Source organism: Anguilla rostrata, chromosome 12, assembly GCF_018555375.3.
Source record: "Anguilla rostrata isolate EN2019 chromosome 12, ASM1855537v3, whole genome shotgun sequence".
Classification (NCBI taxonomy): domain Eukaryota; kingdom Metazoa; phylum Chordata; class Actinopteri; order Anguilliformes; family Anguillidae; genus Anguilla; species Anguilla rostrata.
This window is the reverse complement of record NC_057944.1, coordinates 29,706,339-29,725,228: the sequence shown is the minus strand read 5'-3', so window position 1 is coordinate 29,725,228 and position 18,890 is coordinate 29,706,339. Positions and strand designations below refer to the sequence as shown.

General features: G+C 48.7%; 2 protein-coding genes across 7 annotated transcripts in view; one reads left to right on the top strand and one right to left on the bottom strand.

Annotated features, from left to right (window-relative positions):
• Window positions 1–6,116, bottom strand: part of sik3 (SIK family kinase 3) — a 32,543-nt gene extending 26,427 nt beyond the window's left edge. For 4 of the 5 annotated variants that reach the window (XM_064300923.1, XM_064300928.1, XM_064300927.1 and 1 more), the window contains exon 1: window positions 5,788–6,116. In XM_064300923.1, the coding sequence (XP_064156993.1) occupies window positions 5,788–6,078 (291 nt within the window). In that variant the 5' untranslated portion in view covers window positions 6,079–6,116. The remainder of the gene's footprint in view (window positions 1–5,787) is intronic. The other variant, XM_064300925.1, reaches the window with a different exon arrangement.
• Window positions 6,117–8,717: 2,601 nt separating this feature from the next.
• On the top strand, window positions 8,718–17,236 carry pafah1b2 (platelet-activating factor acetylhydrolase 1b, catalytic subunit 2). 2 transcript variants are annotated; one of them, XM_064303738.1, is made up of 7 exons: window positions 8,718–9,117; window positions 9,766–9,847; window positions 12,265–12,354; window positions 12,555–12,671; window positions 13,133–13,255; window positions 15,345–16,892; window positions 16,983–17,236. In XM_064303738.1, the coding sequence occupies exons 2-6, from the start codon at window positions 9,767–9,769 to the stop codon at window positions 15,621–15,623; spliced, it is 690 nt and encodes a 229-aa protein (XP_064159808.1). In that variant the 5' UTR covers window positions 8,718–9,117; window position 9,766; the 3' UTR covers window positions 15,624–16,892; window positions 16,983–17,236. The 2 variants fall into 2 exon arrangements, with proteins under 2 accessions (XP_064159808.1, XP_064159807.1); XM_064303737.1 differs by having other exon boundaries at window positions 8,719–9,117; window positions 9,762–9,847.
• The last annotated feature ends 1,654 nt before the right edge of the window (window positions 17,237–18,890 follow it).

Here is an 18,890-nt window from a genome sequence, read left to right as displayed (position 1 = left end):
GCAATTTAACCGAATTTACAATACATGTGGATATTTTAACCAAAACCTACAACTATATCTGTAGGTTTTTCCCAAAAGAAATTATTCACTATGATAGGCTAACATTTTCTACTGAAACTGGGAAAAAATGTTTCTGGAAATTTCCATGACTCCTTATAACCCTGTTGCCAATTCAGTGTGTCAATTTAGCATGTTTTTGAGCCCTTTTTTAAAAATGCCAAACCCTTGTTTTCTGCAACGGAGCGACCAGGCTTTCTCTGAATAGTGACCCCTGGAACAGTGCCGCTGTTCACGCGCCGAGACGCGACTTCCTGGAGCCGACGCCGCGCGCGGGGCCGAACAATGGCAAAGGTCAAGGGTCGGGTCCTGCGCTCGGTCACATGACTCAGAAACAGCCGTGAAAAAAAAGGGGACTTGCGGCACAGACGGTTCCCCAAGACAGCTGGCAACAAAAAAATAAAAATTAAAAATAAATTTAAAAAACCTCAGTTCCTCCTAGAATGCAGATGGAAACCCTTGCAGAAATGCAGACGCAGGCGACCAGTTGCAAATGCACAGCGCACACGTGTGGATGAACACCGCTGCTGTGATTTCACCTCCTGCTCCCTGCAGGACGAGGAGCAGCGATGGAGCCGCGCAGCTGTCCTCCACCACGCGACCGCGCGTCCCGGACACGGAAAAGCGACGACGCCATTCAGACGTGACGCTCTGACAAACGGGGCCCGCACGGCAAGAGACAAGATCTGTTACATCATCACGGGCTCGGCCCACAGCAAGGAAGAAAGCAATAAAAAAAAATAAAAAAAGGGACAATGTCAGAATGCTGAGCAACAAGGCTTGGGGGGGGGGGGGGGGGCGTGTGGGCGTGATTCTATTCCACACTGAAACCCGGGCCCGCGGGGGGTCCTCTCTGCGCACGCGGGCGATGGTGACAGCCCCCCACTCCGGCGCACGGGAGGGCTGTAATGGTGCAGTGCACACACGACGAGAGGAGCCTTCTAACTGTCCCTGACAGCTCTCCCTCGCTCCTGGGGGAGAGGAGAGAGGGAGGCGGGGGGGGAGAGGAGAGAGGAGAGGCAGAGGAGAGAGAGAGGGGGGAGGAGAGAGAGAGGGGAAAGAGAGGAGAGAGAGAGAGAGAGGGAGAGGAAGGGAGAGAGGGGGGAAGAGAGGGAGAGAGAGAGAGAGAGGAACGGAGAGAGAGAGTGAGAGACGGGGAGAGGAAGGGAGAGAGAGAGAGAAGAGAGAGAGAGAGGAAGAGGGACAGGGAAGAGAGGGAGAGGGAAGAGGGAGAGAGATGGAGTGGGGAGAGGAAGGGAGAGAGAGAGATGAGAAGAGGGCAGGAGAGAGAGGGAGAGAGAGGAGAGAGGGAGGGGGAAGAGAGAGAGATGGGGTGGGGAGAGGAAGGGGAGAGAGAGAGATGAAAGAGGGCAGGGAGAGAGAGGCGAGAAGGGGAGGGGAGGGAAGAGAGAGAGATGGGGTGGGGAGAGGGAGAGAGTGGGGAGAGGGACAGGGAGAGAGAGAGGTGGAAAGAGGGAAGAGGAGAGAAGGGAGGGGAGGGGAGAGAGAGATGGGGAGAGGAAGGGGAAGAGAGAGATGGGGAGAGGGAAGGGGAGAGGGAGAGAGAGAGGTGGAAAGAGGGACAGGGAGAGAGAGGGAAAGAGGAGAGGAGAGAGATGGGGAGAGGAGAAGAAAGGGGAGAGGGAGAGAGAGATGGGGAGAGGGAGGGCAGAGGGAGAGTGGGGAGAGGAAGAGATAGATGGGGACAGAGAAGGGGAGAAGGAGAGGGAGAGAGAGAGAGAGAGATGGGAAGAGGGAGAGAGATGGGTAGAGGGAAGGAGAGAGGGAGAAAGAGGGGAGGGGAGAAAGACAGGGAGAGGAGATAGAGGGGAGAGAAGGAAACATAAGGAGAGAGTGAAAAAAAGAGATCGAAGGGGAAAGGAGAGAAGGGGAGACGGAAGGACAAAAGTGAGGGAGAGACGGAAGGGGAGAGAAAGAAAGGGCGAGGGGGGAGAGAGAACGGAAGGAGGGATAGCGAGAGCGACGGGCCGGATTTGAGGTGGAACAGGGCGGCGCCGGGATTCCCCCTCCTGCGTGGGGCAGGCCGTGGCACGCCGCCGAGCGGTGCCCGTCCGATCGCGGGACGTCCTGCGGCCGCCGGCTCGGCGACGCATTCGCCAAGCGTTGTGTTTGCGTCGCCCGCGCTTCTGCGACTGACCTACACCTGCGAGCGCCGGGGCGTGGCGGCGTGGTGCGGCCCCTCGGGGAGGTTCCCACCGCCTGCGCCCACGTTCCACTTTGCCCACGCGACTCCCGTCGCCCGTCCTGAACCCGCTTTCGACGGCAGTGCGCCACATCGCAAACGCCGCTGCGCCGTTTCAGACACAAGTCGGCTGGCTACTGCGACACTTTGGAAACCGAACAGAACCAAAACACAACATAGTCACTTCCATGTGTGTGTATATTTTTTTAATTTTCATAATAAAAATAGCTTCTTGGCCATTACTTTCGGGAATTTTGCCTCTTACCCATTTCACTTACAAGTGTAAGGGGAACTCGAGTAAGATACCATGGATATAGATATGGATATGGATATCACATTGCACTCCGCTGTGTTTGCGCATATATCGTACTGCCCCATTATCACATCCAGAGGAGAAGCAAAGCCATCGTTATTTGTATAAATACCTGAAATGCTAACCACTAGACGCAGCTGGCCAGGGAGTTCATAAATAAGCACTCTGGCCCTTCCGCTCCCGTGGGAGGAGCTGATCAATGTTGCCTGGCGATGAAAAAACGCACGCGCGACAAAAGAACGCTACAATGTTTTGATCCTCTACATTATATTGGCATGCAATTAATCATTATTCTAGGGGCCATTAGAGGTTGGCCGGTGGCATTTCCTTGGGGAATCAGTGTTGTAGAACAGGAAAGTATAATGTAGTTGCACAAGTTGGCACAAAAAGACTTTCAATTTGCCTGAGGCTACAATATACAGCCAGCATGGGACTGTGGGCATTGATCACACAACGCTGCCTCAATAGGGGCCTTGCTAACAAATCAATGAGGAGAGACAGTCCTGTTCAGGTCAAGTGATGCTGCTGATGACCAGGTAACACACCCTGTATTATACACTACACATGGTGATAACTGCAAGTACAGCCTTTAATAGGCTAATATTATTGCACAATTTATCATAAAAATGAGAAAGTTCAGATGCTTGTAAAGCCTCTTCAAGTACAGGCTATTCGAGGTTCCGCCTAGCCAGAAGATGTTAAGGAACAGGAGAGCGCGTACGCACGCCCACACAAGAGAACGTACACGCATACACACGAGATAACATGCCCGCACACACACACGTGCACACACACACGTGCATGCATACACACACAAACTCACACACGCACATGCGCACACACGCACGTGTGTGCACGCACACACACACACACATGCACACACACGAAAGGCCCTGAACACTTTCTTTTGCAGCATTTCTGTCTCACAGATGTTCAGATCTAGTGTATGCCTGAGCCTGCCACCTCCTTATCTTTCCAAAGCAGAATCCTGTGAACAGTGGGACAGGGACAGCGAACTCCAGCTGTGCAACCCTTAAAGACTAATAAGGGAATGCTACAGGCGCTAGTGGTAATGTGGATTTTGGGTTAGGATAGTACATTGGTAAACAGAAGCACGTAGGCTTGAATCTTGATTCTGCAGTGCCCTTGAGAAAGAAACAACCTAAATGGCATCAGTGACTAATCAGTTGTAAAAACTGACAATATGTAAAATGTACACTATGTTAGGTCATCCAGGATAAGGGAGTCTACTCAATGAATCAAATGAATTAATTAGATGGAATTACTACACAGCTAATGACCAGTAGTGATGCACCCAAATTTCTCAGTCAGTGCCTTCCATTCCATCACAATAATGGAACATTATGTCCTGCATCGAGTAAGGCTTCCATTATGAGAGGTCTCGGATCACATAACATTGCGACTTTCGTAAGGAATCCAAACACGTAACCTTATCCAACATTCGGAGCGAGTGACGATCTGTCCTGTATTCCTGTATTCACACCGTTCACTCAAGTGCTCACGAGCTCAGCGCACTTCAGATCGTCACAGCTGAGCATCCTCTCTGACACAGCTCGGTCGGGTTGAAGTGGGATGTACCATTATTCGGTACTTCGGGTGGTTCCCTTACCCGCAAGCCAGCAAGAACCCGTCCCCCCACCCAATCTGCACAGCAGTAACTGACAGCAATGACCAAGAGAGACCCCCGCCATCCACAACTGTCCGAGCTCCCAAGATACGGACGAGAAAATGTGATTAAATAAAACTGACCAGGTGATTTGACCTCAGACGCTCCACCACAAAGACCGCGCTTGTCACTTGGGGGGCTGATGTTTTCCTTCAGTTAACCTCGCTTGGGTTTTACGGTGGACTAGCTCAGATAATGCGCATTTAATTTGACTGAAACATTCAACAGAACTGACACTGAAACGGATTCTGTTCTGTCTGCGGGAAGCTGTAACTAAATGAGTCGTGTGTGCATGTGTGCAAGAGGGTGCGAGAGGGGGAGAGATTAAGCTGCTATGGGAAAACGTCAGTGAAGGTTACATGACAGAAGCTGCGCGGTTTACGTCATTTTGCATAATGGTCAGTGCAAGAGTCGGGGCAAACAAAGCCAAAACACAGACTGCACGACGTTAGCTAAAAACTCTCCAATACCAGCGGAACATCCAACAAAACGCCCACACTATGAAAAAAACACTCGCCAGTCAGCTAGCTACATCAATGCGAACCGACGCACCAGCGCACAGGACAAAATTTCGTTCCCACAACGCAGAACAGCAACCACTTAACACTCCCGCTTTATTCAGCACAAGCACACACACACACGCTCAGCAAAACAATCCCACATCAACAAACGACGGAAATGCTGACCTGGTAATTCACATCTTGCCGTTCCAAACCCCAAAATCATTTTTGGAAGATCGGCTGACAAAATCGTTGTATTTCCGATCAGAGACATATCATATATTATCATATGAAACAGACAAACCGACTACCGGTGGATTAAAGATAGTCGACTCGCTTAACGGCAACTTAACTGCGGTTGCCTGAAAAATGCGTGAATTAAGTGCGGCTATTTCCGTAGATGTTAGGTAGCTAGCTCTCTGGCTAGCAACTCTACTCTCTCTGGACCAAGATTGTTTTTCCAAATATGCGGTCATGATCATCTATCCGCAACACTCACAATAGACGGGTAGTTCACGTTACCCATCTAATCCAAACGAAAACCTGTAACGTTAGGTTAATGACGGTCCCTCTTTGCTCGTCAGCTACCTTTGTGTAAACCCCGGTCTCATCGAACCCCCGGCGCCCTTCTCTCTTTCTCTCTGTCCGCTGACTTGTCATGTCAGCCGTCAGCCCTGGTAAATTAGTACCTTGACCGTACAAGCCAAATCCACTGTCACGCTGAGGAGCCAGAAAACAGTTTGTTAGCTAACTGGCTAACCAACACTCGACATGTGGCTGTCAATGTCGCGCTGTTCTCCGTTTACACCCCCACACTATGCCATACGACCAAAGTGTTCTGAAGTGCCCCTCTCACCAGCTCACAGGCCCGATCACCAGCCTGAGAGCTGAACAGCCGCGATGGTAGGGAGCTAACCGCTTCTAGCGAGCGAGATAGCTGGCTGGCTAGCAATTTGTCCGTCGGGGACGGCGGAACAATGACAGCCCACATTTGATCGCCACCATACCACCGAATCGTAGTTCTTACCTTGGCTTTTGTGATCATGTGTGTAGCTAGTTTTACAACAGCGAAGTTCCCCTTGCCAATGGTCCGTTCAATTTCGTAGTAGCCCACTCGAGCTGGGGGGGGCCTGCTGGCCGGGAGGTGGCTTGGGCTGGTGATGCAGCCGGCAGCTGGGACAGTTCGGTTCGGGTGGTTGATCCCAGGTGAAGGCTGTGCTCGGTTGTGTGCGCCCATGCCTGCGGGGGCTGGTCGGGTAGGGTGCGTAATCCCGGCCGCTGCGGATCCAGCTGCACCTCCGCTCGACACGGCCGCCATCTTCTTGCCTCTCTGCAGGAACAACAAGAAGCCTTGCCGGAGCGCGCACCGCGGGCACGCCCCCGCCCTGCGTCACCTCGCGCGGATTGCACCTCCGCAGCGCCCCCTCCAGGATGTAACCATGACAACTACTAGCGTAACAATGACTTCATTGCTCTCTAACGCACGATGTGGTTGCCTTGGTAACAGAACTGCGCATCGCTCTACCAGGAGAGAGTAAAAGAACATTCTCCTGCCTTGACAACAGCAATTTCCCACCTTCCTCTCCCCTCGTAACCTTTCATCAGAGCCATGTCTTTCTTCTCACTTCCCTCCCTCTTATCTCGCGGGAACGCACCCTGCTGGTAGGAATTTGTGACTGTCGGGAGCGTGCCTGTTCAGAACACTCACAAAGCAGTTTGCAGTTGAGTCAATTCGCGTGTTCAGGTCAAGCGTACCGCAACATGCATGAGAGGTCGACACCTGACCAAAGAGAGAAGTAACGTAGAAACAATGTAACAGAACGTAAACACGGTACAATGGCGAATAAAACCTTAGAATAAACAGTATGCATTCAGCGAAAATGCCATACAGTTGTGCTTTCTACACTATAATTTGTTTCATTTTAAAAGCATCCATCGGTGTCTTGCTACCTTACTTACGGAACTGAAATCAACTAAAATTCACAACCAGAGAAAGAACCCTGATTTCAGTCTAGTTGTAGCATAATTTTAATTAATTTGCACTACATATATTGATACTGCGCATAGTTGTAGCATCTGTGAATAAAGATGTGCACAATGTAGCTCTAAAATCTGTAGGACAATAGACAGCTACAATGTGAAATATCATGAAAAGTTTGAGTAATAGTGCCTTTGGGTGTCTTTGACCATGGGGACATCATGAGGAACAGTGTTTGTACCAGGCCCGGATCTAGACTGCTCAGATTGGGGGGGGGGGGGGGGCAATTAGAAATTTGGGGTGGGCACCTTTTCACACAGTGGGCTATACTACATTGTTGAGCTGTTTTCCTAGTGTTTTTGGTACCAGCTCGAATTAAACGAATGAGATGTCTGACTAAACATTAGTTTAGGAAATACTTTTAGTATTGGTTGGGATGGTGCACTATTATTCAAATCAATTCGATGATTTTCAGCAGCAGGAACTACAGTGTTGACTGCACTGTGTTGGTGCGAAGTGGGCAGGGAAGGTGTACAGGGATGCAAACTGATCAGTGCTGAAAAAGGTGACAAAGATGCGAACCCCCTAGGGTGGTCCGGGGGCAATGTGGATTTGCAGTCGATTTTAGCATGAGGATATAGGGGAAAACTCACCCTAGAATTAGTGTAATCTTACTGCTACAAAAGCAATATAACGGGGATAGGGCACTTAAAAAAAAATCAAGAGAGTGCAGAGCCGGGTCCAAAATTGGCACGGAATAAAGTTGACCAATTGGGTGGGCACAGCAGAAATTTGGGTGGGCATTGTCCACCCCTGCCCACTTCTAGATCCAGCCCTGGTTTGTACCCTAGGGTGCACCTGGTCTTGTGAAATGGTTTTATAGTGACCCAATTGCCATGCAATTTCCAATCCACCACCATGTTAACAGCTGGCCACAGAAATTGTGGATTGAAGGCTTCTTTTGCCTTAGCCTTGGATACAATCGGTTTCCTAATAGCAACCCTGCCGTAAATGATAGCCTTGTGTAGCTCACAACATTCAGTTTTTGTTGTGACTGGGACACAGAGGTGTTGATTCAATTCTGTGGTAATTGTTTATTTATTTTTTTGTCATTGTGGGGATTTTAACAACTCACTGTCCCTGTCAGTGAGTTTTGATGGTGATTACTGTACCTCTTCACCAGTGCAATTTGTTTGTGTTTGGCATTTGTCGCCATAATTACTGACATTTCTCCCCCTGTCATGTTAAGAACCAAACTGCAGTTGTGACTGATGTACCAGCAATTCAGGGATCAACCGTTTGGTGTCTTTAGAACTCTGTTAGAAATGTTTGTTGCTTTAGAAACTCACATATCGAAGTGCTGATTGTCACATCTATTTTATTGTTTAAACATACTGCTAATCGGCATTCAGCTTAATATGACTCACCTGTGTAGCTACCTATGTTAGATTTTATTATTTCAGTTACAGTCCTTTTTTTTAAACTGTTGTTTCAGTTATTTTGCCCTACTTGTGTATGAAAGTTAGAAATACATATTATTGTTATTATATAATATCACTATGTGTCAAAAAAGTGAGTCACTATACATTATGAAAACCACCTATGTTTTATCATTCTTTGTCATCAGTGAGCATTGGATGAATAAGAAGTGCCTTACGGAGGTGAAAAATTCAGTTTAATAAGTCACAGTGGTTTATGTTTCACGACCAAAGAAAAGCTGTGGAAGTTTTTTGCGCTGAATGATTACTTTATACTACAATTAAGATATTTTTAAATCGTATCATTGAGGAGTAACAAGTGACATTAGCCGTTCATCATTAAACGTTTTCATACCACGCAGACATACGAATCATCTAGTTAGAGAAAGATTAGGGTGCCTGGTATATCTTGGCAGCATCCGTTTCAAAATGATGCCAGTGAACAAACAGCGGATGTACATCTCCCAACTGACGTGCATCTGGGAGGTGGGACATCCTGGAATGATGGACGTGTTGAAGCGGAAGTGGCCTGAGTGAGGTTGTCGCGCAAAGAGAGCGGGAGGCGGGGAGGGTCCCACCGACTGTACATCAGCGATCTCAAAATCCCAAGGCTAGATACAAAAATAAACAGCGTTTATATTTATGATACTGGAATCTGAATATTCGCTTGTGATACATAGACGTCCGAGCTTAGAATTACGAATCCACAGGGTGGAGCAGAACAAAAAAGCTGTTCTTCGCACGAGGGCAGCTGTTGCTAGCTAGCTATCTTGCAGTCGCACCTTCTGAAAAGCATCCTCGCCGCCGCCGGATAGATTGACGCCGATTTTGAGGCACAATCATTGGACTAGCTTGTTGCTGCAGCTGCATACATCGAAGCTTGCTTACCATCGACCGCCAGGTACACGGGGTAGTGGGTTGCTGCGGGAGTACTGGGTGGGTAGATAGCTTGCTCGCTAATTACACTCTCCCCAAGCGGTTGTGTCTGTGCAGGGCGGGGGACCTGACTGCAGAGGTGTCCCGACTGCAGTGATTTCTGCGCCTGGTGCTCGGGGGTGGGGTTCTCATTTTGTATGTTTGATTTGCATCCTATAAAAGCCGTGGCAAATAGTACCACCTCGCACTTCCCTCTCCAAGTTGCCGTACTAGCCTTCGTTACTAACCAACGTCAGTCGCTTTGTAACAAAACCAAAGAGGACTATGCCTTGCTACACTGACAGGCGCGGTGGGTGCGGGTCAGACAGTATTTCCCGGGAGTTCTCAGTGCCCAGACGTGCCTGTCCAGGCGGCGTTCACTAATGCCTTTAGCTACCCCAAGGCAAAGCACCTGTCCTGCGTCCTGGTCCTTTTTTTAAACGTGAAGTGTCCCTCTTTCCCGCGGTTCATTTTGACTACGGTAGCAGTATACCAATGTTCAGAATGCGTAGTCATCCACGAAATGGTGATCCGAAGAAGTTTTGATCACATGAGGCTTATCCTTATCCTGCTATGTATGTGCGCTTAATTATTTTTCCATGTTTGTCTGTTGGTACCTATGTATCCCAGTCAGAATGAGCAGTGAAGAGGTTAACCCAGCAGCAGTGCCCGTCCCAGTTCAGGACGTGCAGGGGGATGGGCGCTGGATGTCCCAGGTAAGACAGAGCACCATACCAAACTGTAACACTCAGCGCAGAGGAACAATGTGCACCCCAAACCCTTGTCAACACTTAGCCAGCCAAACAGATATAACTCCTCATTGGCATAGTAACCAGTGCACAGTTCAGCAGCCTGGTTGTCCACGAAGTGTGGCTGCAGACTAACATCTCATTGCAGTACAGATTCCTTAGGCTACCCAGATGTTCAGCTCCCGCATTCCATCCATCCTCTGCGTCTTACCAGAGAGGCTACTCAGCTGCTTCTGTTCTTACCTATTGGTGGTTTCATTTGCTAACAGGAGTTTCTGGTGCTGCATTACGATGAAGTAGTTCCATTAAAGACAAACATTGACTGCATTGTACTTGGTCACTCCCCTTTGTAAATTTTCAGTAGAAGTTTCTCCATTTGGACGCTTTCGGCTTCAGCTATAGTGAGTCAGAATAGTCTATGACCCTGTTCACACTTGGTTTTAAAATGCATTTCGGTGATCCGAACACGAGTGGACAGCCGAGACGCATCGCTGTTCACACCTGCTGTGTCTATCCTGCGTCTCCAAGGTGTCCAGCTGACCACCTGTGTTCAGATTTCGTTACTGCCTACGCCACTTCTGCTGGAAGGTCAAAGGGCCCCGCGCACAGTTATTATGTCAGTCTGTCGCCAGACAAGCGCCAGATTTGTTTCGCACTGGCTAGCTAAGAAAACAAAAATGTTTCAAGAACTAATATACATGTACGGGCATCTGGTTTCACTTGCACTCCAACCACGTACATCAGTGCTCCTCTCCATTTTTTTGAGCGTTGGCACGCTGTCACCAAAACAACCACCACGTCCTGCATTGATGACGTATTTTCCTGTTACGTCCTTGTCGGGGACGCATTAGCGTTTACACTACAAGAGATATGTGGTCAAATGAATCCCAGACCACCTCGGCAAGTGGTTTGAGTGATCAGATCACAATGCATCTTGGTGGTCGTTTACACTCGTATTTAGCGCTGTCCACTTGTGATCTGATCGCCCAAGACGCATTTTAAAACCAAGTGGAAACAGGGTCAACGTTAAGAATGCAGAGCTGAGTGTCTAGTGAGCCTTAAAAATTTGCAATCATGGTTCGGCAAAGCCAATGCGAACGCTAGCCATGTTTAGGTTTGGAATTGTATCAAGCCATTAACAGTCCTCACTGTTGTGCTGTTGTGGCCCTCTATAGTGGGGCTTCCGTGACTCAGCACAGTTTAGAATGGCCTCGTGGTGCAGGTTTCGGCCGTTCCTTGTTACCCACCTTTAGATATCCTTATGGTTGCTGCCTGTGGTGGGGGGGTACTGGAGGACACTGCTGTTCGGACCAGTCATAGGAACTGCGCTAACCGGTTAGAATTGATTATGGCCAATGCAAGAATGCATCCTCTGTTTGCTGTGACTGGCTACGCTTTATTCTTTTTTTTTTTTTTTTTTTTGCCCTGATGGGTTCCTGAGTACTTCTGTTGTGTGTTCCGTTGCCGTTTGCTCATTTTCCTTTATGGGTATCGCCACATTTTTCTTAACTTTTATTACTATTCTCAGTGGCATTTACTCTTCACACATTCAGGTTTTTGCAGCCGAGAGCGGTGCTGTCTTTTTCAGTGAGCTTGGGCGTCTGTGACATGGCTGGTTTGTAGGGCCGTGTGAAATCAGTCTGAAACTGGCTCAGCCCCCCAAGGACTCTGGGTAATATGCAGAGGGGTGGTATCATCTGCTGGATGCCAAGCCATTGCACTGCCATTTAACTGTGCCGTAGAAACATTAACTGTCACACGCTTAAATAAATATGACTTGTTTTGAATCATAAGTAAACATGCAGGTTTTTTTTTCTATATTTCCTACTGTGATATTTTGATTCTGTACCTTGTGCCAGGAACTTTTTGGAGTGTGTGTTCATTCTTTTATATCATGTAGTGTCCAGAGTGCAGTTCATCTGTGTATGTATGTTCAGATGTAAAAGATGACGTGTGTGTGTGTGTATGTGTATGTGTATAAGAACGTGTGTATCACTCTGACCTGTGTGTGTGTATAAGGACCTGTGTATCACTCTGACCTGTGTATGTGTATAAGTACCGGTGTATCACTCTGACCTGTGTGTGTGTGTGTGTGTGTGTGTGTGTGTGTAAGGACTGGTGTATCACTCTGACCTGTGTGAGTGTATAAGGACCTGTGTATCACTGACCTGTGTGTGTGTATAAGGACCTGTGTATCATTGACCTGTGTGTGTGTATAAGGACCTGTGTATCACTCTGACCTGTGTGTGTGTATAAGGACCTGTGTATCACTCTGACCTGTGTGTGTGTATAAGGACCTGTGTATCACTCTGACCTGTGTGTGTGTGTGTGTGTGTATAAGGACCTGTGTATCACTGACCTGTGTGTGTTTGTGTTTAATCCAGCACACGCGGTTCGTGCAGGAGTGCAAGGATGCTGAACCCGAGGTCCTGTTTGTGGGAGACTCCATGGTGCAGCTAATGCAGCAGTATGAGGTGAGTGTGTGTGTGTTTAGGGGGGGGTGGTTGGGATCCTGTTAATTTATCAATGAATCAGACACAGTGTACGTAAGTCTGTGTGACCGTGTATCTGCACGTCTGTGTGACCGTGTATCTGCATGTCTGTGTGACCGTGTATCTGCATGTCTGTGTGTAACGTCCTGTGAAATGGCCGTCTGGGCCTGTCTCTGTCTCAGGTGTGGCGGGAGCTCTTCTCCCCGCTCCACGCTATAAACTTCGGCATCGCGGGAGACACCACCTGCAACGTGCTGTGGAGACTGCAGAACGGGGAGCTGCAGAACATCAGACCCAAGGTGAGGAGGAAAAGGGGGCGGGGTGGGGGGCTAAGGGGCGGGGCAAAGGGAGGGGCACAGGGAGGGAGGGCGGAGGTGTGGGTGGGGAAAGCAGTTGGGCTGACGAAATTAAGGATGGGCTAGAAATAGGGGACGAGGAAAAGGAGATGGGGTGGGGAAGCTGGTTAGGAGGGTGGGGCAAGGAATTAGGGAGGAAAGTGGGAGAGGCCAGCCAGGGATTGAGGAAAGGTATAAAAAAGGACGGATGCCGTCGGTGGCAGGTGTGTGGAAGAGGAAAGATAGGAAGCCGGGGGGTGAAGGACAGAACCTCTTCAGATGAGTGAAAGTTCTGAAAGGGAGGATGAATGAACAAGCAATGGAGGGAAGGACAGAGCAGATGGATTAGGAGTGATGAGAGGATGTCTGGGTGTGATTTGTGCTGTGCCCACAGCATGTCCGTCCGTGTCTCCTTTCCCCCCCAGGTGGTGGTGGTGTGGGTAGGAACCAATAATCACGAGCACACGGCGGAGCAGGTTGCGGGGGGAATTGTGGCCATTGTGCAGCACCTCATCTCGAGCCTCCCGCAGGCGAAGGTCGTGGTGCTGGTGAGTGGTGCCGGGGGCGCCTCTTCCGTTTCGGTTAATCCCTCTGTGTGCTACGGCCGTCTCTGTCCCACCGTCTGCATCCCGTTTGCACCTGAGGCCTGCTCAGGTGTTCCAGTGGAGATTTATCTGTGGGGCTCTAATTACACGCACGTCTGCGGTGGGTCAGGTGACTCCCACCCAGCAACGGTGGGACAGAGCCGTTTTTTACTGCCAGAACAGCTAGCGCTATCAATCATTAACTGGTTAGAACCAATCAGATTGTTTAGCTGTAGAGGGTAGGGGTGCGAGAAAATCCTGTGTCCCGAAAAATCGTACCGAAAACAGCTGGTGGTTCGCACTGGAAAATCATAACAGGCAAACCGCAGTTCATATAGTATTACCGCATAGTTATGTTTTTAGTTTGTTTTAAAAGTATGGACGGACAGTTTCCCTATCGAACAGTAAAAAGACCTGCGGGAGAAACCGAAAACGCCTGGTGCTGACGAGAGGACGACGTGAAAAGGAAGTGTGATGCAGTCGCGAGAGCTCACTCATCCATTCAACAGGATGCCATTTTCCTGCAGAGATCATGGCCAGTGCAAACAGGCCCGTTGAAATAGAAAACCCCGCCGCTGAAATGCAAGTCTGAAGTATGGAAATTCTTTGGATTCTCTGTCTGTTGTGAGGACGGAGAAAGGGTGCACCGAAAAAAACACAATCTGCAAACTGTGTAGCAGTTTGATCCCCTGCAGTCATGGCAGTACGGCCATTTTATGTTATTGAGTATTTAATTTCATCAAGTGGATTGTTTTAGCCTTGGAATGGCGATTTGTGAAGAATGTGCTTTACTGTGACTGGTTCTGACTCTTGAAAGGGAAGGTAGCGCTATCTGATGACATGTCGCCTAGATACATAGCATAGATACATCATTTCCCCCTATAATTTAGTGGATAGAATAGTCCATAAGTAAATAAAAGACCATAAATATAAAATATGAAACTACTTAGAGACATGCTAATAAAAAGTCTTCTTATTTCCTTGAGAATAAACAGCACATTTTTCAGTAAAGCTTGTCTCTGTGAGCCCTCTTGGTCCGGACCGTACAGTGAACTCTGTATCGCACCGTTAGTTCAGTGTACCATCACATCCCTAGTAGAGGTGTAACACCTTTTAATTGGTTTGTTTGACTCTCTGATTGACGGCACCTGGTAGCGGCATCCATTTTTTGGTTCACGAACCCTGTAATTTCCTTCAGTGATTACCTCCTTTGGCGTTGGGTGTGAGTGGACGGAACTTTGTGTTCCAGGAGCGTTCTCAGAAGCCTAGTTCAAACAGCTGCCCTGGGTTATTGGCGCAGAGTGGCGGCGTGTGCGCAGCGCGAAATGTCCGAAATCCTGTTACAGTCGCAGGGGGATTTATTCACACAGCGAGCTCGCGCAGTTAGTGTCCTGAAACTGTTGCCGTGGAAACAAGCTTGCATCCGCGCAAAGATGCTGTTTCGCTATTGTTGAGTGTGCGGGAGGTGGGGGGGGGGGGGTGTATCACCCCTCCTCCCCCCAGAAAGCTGAATTCAGGAGCTTGGCTAGACATTTGGGACTACAAATAGAGGAATGAAACTGGATGTATGAGGTTAATTTGATGTCGAGTGTGGTTTGAAGGTTACTGTGCTGTGCACAGGTCAGGCATCTGAAATGCTGGTGGCATTAGCATTTGTGTGACTCATTAAACTGCACCAAAATGATCTACTTTAACCCACCTATTTCAGCAGCTTTGCTTAGTTTAGCCTTTTTTGATCGTGTGTGAGTGATGCAACACGTAATAAAACATTTTCCTTAACATTTTTTCTCTTTTTTAAATTTTTGAGCCTGCGTCATCCCAGTTACTGAGATGGAACACAGAGAAAACATAAATTAAAGAACAAAGAATAACATTAATTATATTGTTATTGGTTTTAGGGCTTAGACATACTTTCATTTAATTTCTCAAAGTAATAATTAGTCTCATAATAAATATAAAACTGTCTGCCCCCCCATCTTTGGACTTGCTCACTGACTGTCAATCTTATCCCCCGTCACGCAGTCCTGATAATGTGATTGGTCCCCCCCCGCAGGGCCTCCTTCCCCGCGGCGAGCGGCCCAACCCCCTCCGGGTGAAGAACGCCTCGGTGAACGGGCTCCTGCGCTCCTGGCTGCCCCGCCTGGGCTCCACGCAGCTCCTGGACGTCAGCGCGGGCTTCGTGCACTCGGACGGCGCCATCTCCACGGGGGACATGTTCGACTTCCTGCACCTGACGGCCGGCGGCTACCGCGCCGTGGCCAAGCCCCTCAGCGACCTGCTCCTGCAGCTCCTGGAGGAGACGCCCGAGGACAGGCGCGCCTCGCTGGTCTGAGAGAGAGGGGGGAGGGGGCAGGGGGAGGAGTGAGGGAGAGGGAGGGATGGGGGGTGATGGAGGGAAGGAGTGAGTGAAGGAGGGAGGGTGAGAGGGGAGAGAGATAAAGAGAAGGAAAGGAAAGAGATAAACGAGAAAGGGACAGAGAAAAGGAGGAAGGCAGAATGAGAGGAGGGAGAAGTGAGGAAGTCACGCACGCAGTGAGAGAGGGTGCTCACACACGCTTATAGAGTGATATTAGCATACTAGCATTTTCACACCGCAGAAGGAAGAGACACTAGTACATATGTGAAATAAAGGACTAATAGACACACTAAGATTCCAGCACATGTGCGAAACTGCAGAGAGAGGAACTGAGGCACTGAGGAATGCTTGCAAAGGGGTGGGGGGGGGGGTGGCGTGGCGTGGAGACGCCGGTACCAAGAACAGTGCCCCCTACTGGAAGACCAGACCAGAGCGATCGCCCTGGTGACCTGTCCTCCCGTCCTCTCTCGAATGCCCTGCCGAACCCGTGCGGCGTTTGCTGAGCCGGTGCCAAGCTTTCCTCAGGCTGTTACAAAGCTCCGTCTTTAATCAAACGGAGAGGTCAAGAAAACGCGGGACTGGCCGAAGAGCAAGCCGTCAAGATCCCAGGCAAGACGGAGAGGAAGGGGACTGAAAAGAGGGTCAACACGGGAGACCGAGAGGACTGGGAAACGGACCTAAGGGCATTCTGGGAATGGCAAAGGAGATGTGGAGTGGTTGGATGTCGGGCCTCAGGCACTAGAGAATGAGAGCGCGCAGTCGTCGCACTTGCATCAAGCTCAGTTTCGCACATTTGTATCACTTTCCCCTCTCCCTCGCCCTACGCAGTGTGGTAGTATCCTAACAGGCACTTATTCTCTTCTCCTCCCCCTGTTTCGCTCTTTCTGAGAGCCTGTGGGTAGTCCTCAGTCACACCGCACCTCCCTTCGTCTTCTCCTCCCGTTCCTGCCTTTCTAGCTTATAGCGCGTACTGTCCTGCGTAGCACAACTCGCTCTCTGTCTGAAGCTTAACGCACCTCACCTTCCCTGCTGTGTCGGAGTGTGGGTCATGAGCGAGCTCAAGCATTCCACTCACTCCAGACTGTGTGTGTGTGTGTGTGTGTGTGTCTGTGTGTGTGGGCGTGCGTGCGCGTGTACGTGCGCATGCCTGTGTGTGTGTGTGTGTGCGTGTGCGTGCGCATGCCTGTGTGTGTGTGTGTGTGTGTGTGTGTGCGCGCATGCCTGTGTGTGTGTGTGTGTGTGTGTGTGCGCGCGCGTGTGCATGCGTGTGTGTGTGTGTGTGTGTGTGTGTGCGCGCGTGCGCGTGCGCATGCCTGTTTGTGTGTGTGTGTGCAGCAAGCGCAGGTGAGAGAGAGAGGAATGGGTGGTGTACATACAGTATATATATAAATATTTAGTCCCCGTCTGAGCCCTGTGTGGTATAACACTGTGCTGTGTAATATGAGGCTTGGGTAGGTGGCCCCAGGCTGCGTGCGCATGCAGTTGTGCGTGCGTCTGCGTGGGTTCAGTGCATAGTCTGTGCTAATTGGGCTTCTGTCATGTGCTTGTCAACAAAAAAAAAGCATTCCAATAAACAACCATAGAGAAAAGAGTGTTGGGAATCATCTTTTTACCTGCTCAGACTGGTACGAAAGGTTTTCCACTTGCCACAAGTTTATCCGCAGTTTTAACCGAATTTCAAAAATAGCATTAACTCTGCTGTTCCAGACAGCATCATGTAAGATGCAGGTGTGCCGCTCACCAACAAGTACTGTTTTACCATTATGTCATCAGTAATCTTAACTTGAATGGCAAAAATATGCTTTGTGTGTTACTCCCCAAGCTTTGCAAGATGATTTTGTTTTTGTGCGTTTCCTGGGCGGGGCTGCTTTCTGCATGTCCAGTTAAGTGAATGCAAGCCCTTGCTGGAGGCTAGCTAATAGCACAATAACAGTGAGTCAGAACCATGAAATCCCTTCACTTGAGTTGTACTTTCCACCAGTGAAGAAAGTCTGAGAGTGAGGCAGGATAAATATATAGAGTATATGCATGCGTGTTATATAACTGCATTCTTTACGTTTATTTCTAGCCTCCCATCCTACGGTGTGAACGTGACCAGGATCCTGTTCAATTTACCACAAAAAAATGCAAAAAATGGTTAGTGTTTCCAAGAGGAAATGTTAATCAACGTCGCACTGCGTGACCTTCACTCACCTTGACCAATGTTTTCCAGAGCTCAGCAAATTCTGTGAATTCTGAAACTAAAATAACTATTCCTCCATTTGTTTTTCCTGAGAACATTCTCAGAACATGCCTTTCTGTGGTGGTCTACAAGCTAAGAGGAGATATCAGAAAACTCCTGTAGGAAGCGGCTCAGGTTCATTTCGATGTGATGTTTCCAAATCAAAGACATTGTAGAAGCAGAATAAAAATGGCCACTAAATCACTGCCAGAAATCAGCCCCCATGAAGTCCACATAACTGAGGAAAAATATCAGCTTATGGTTTGAGGAACTTGCAAAAGCACCTGGAAGCTTGAAATAAACTGGTTATAAAAGCAGATGAGCCTTTGCTGAATGCAGAAACAACTAATCGGATCTGACCTGACTGAGGGTAGGCCAGAGTTGGGGTCAATTTAATTTCAGTAGTTAATTCAGGAACTTTACTGAAATGAATTTAATGAATTGCAAAATGACTATAATGTTCTAAGAGGAGTTTTCAGTTGGTGAATGGAATTGCATTTCCTAAACGTAAGCATTGCTTGAGGGAATTAGGCAGTCAACATTCTTGATCTTGTTGACTACTCAGGTGGTGTGAGATGAGATTCTGGGCTGTAAGAACATTTTTGTCTCGAGGGTATATTCCTGAGATGGTTTGCTTTCGATTTTAAAAACTGGTTGTCAATAAGCCAAGGGGCCAACTGGATTGGTGCAAAGTACAGGCTCTTTGAAAAGATAAGCTTCTGCTATCCCAAAAAAAAATCTGGGAAAGACCTCTTTAAGACAAGAGTTTCACATTTGTTTTACAATAAAACCCTAGAAGTGTAGGCCTACGGCCCTAAGTCTGGATCACCAAAGTACCCAGCAGCAAATGGAAGATCGGCCAAACAAACCACTTTAGTAGTTCGTAATCAGACAATGGACTCCATTCACTCCTATTGTTTGACAGAACGTGTATTTACCGGAACTCATGTGTTGTCCCAGGAAGAAAAGCAAGTGTGTGATCTCTAATGATGAAAGGCTCTTCTCTCCAAAAAGAGGCCGTG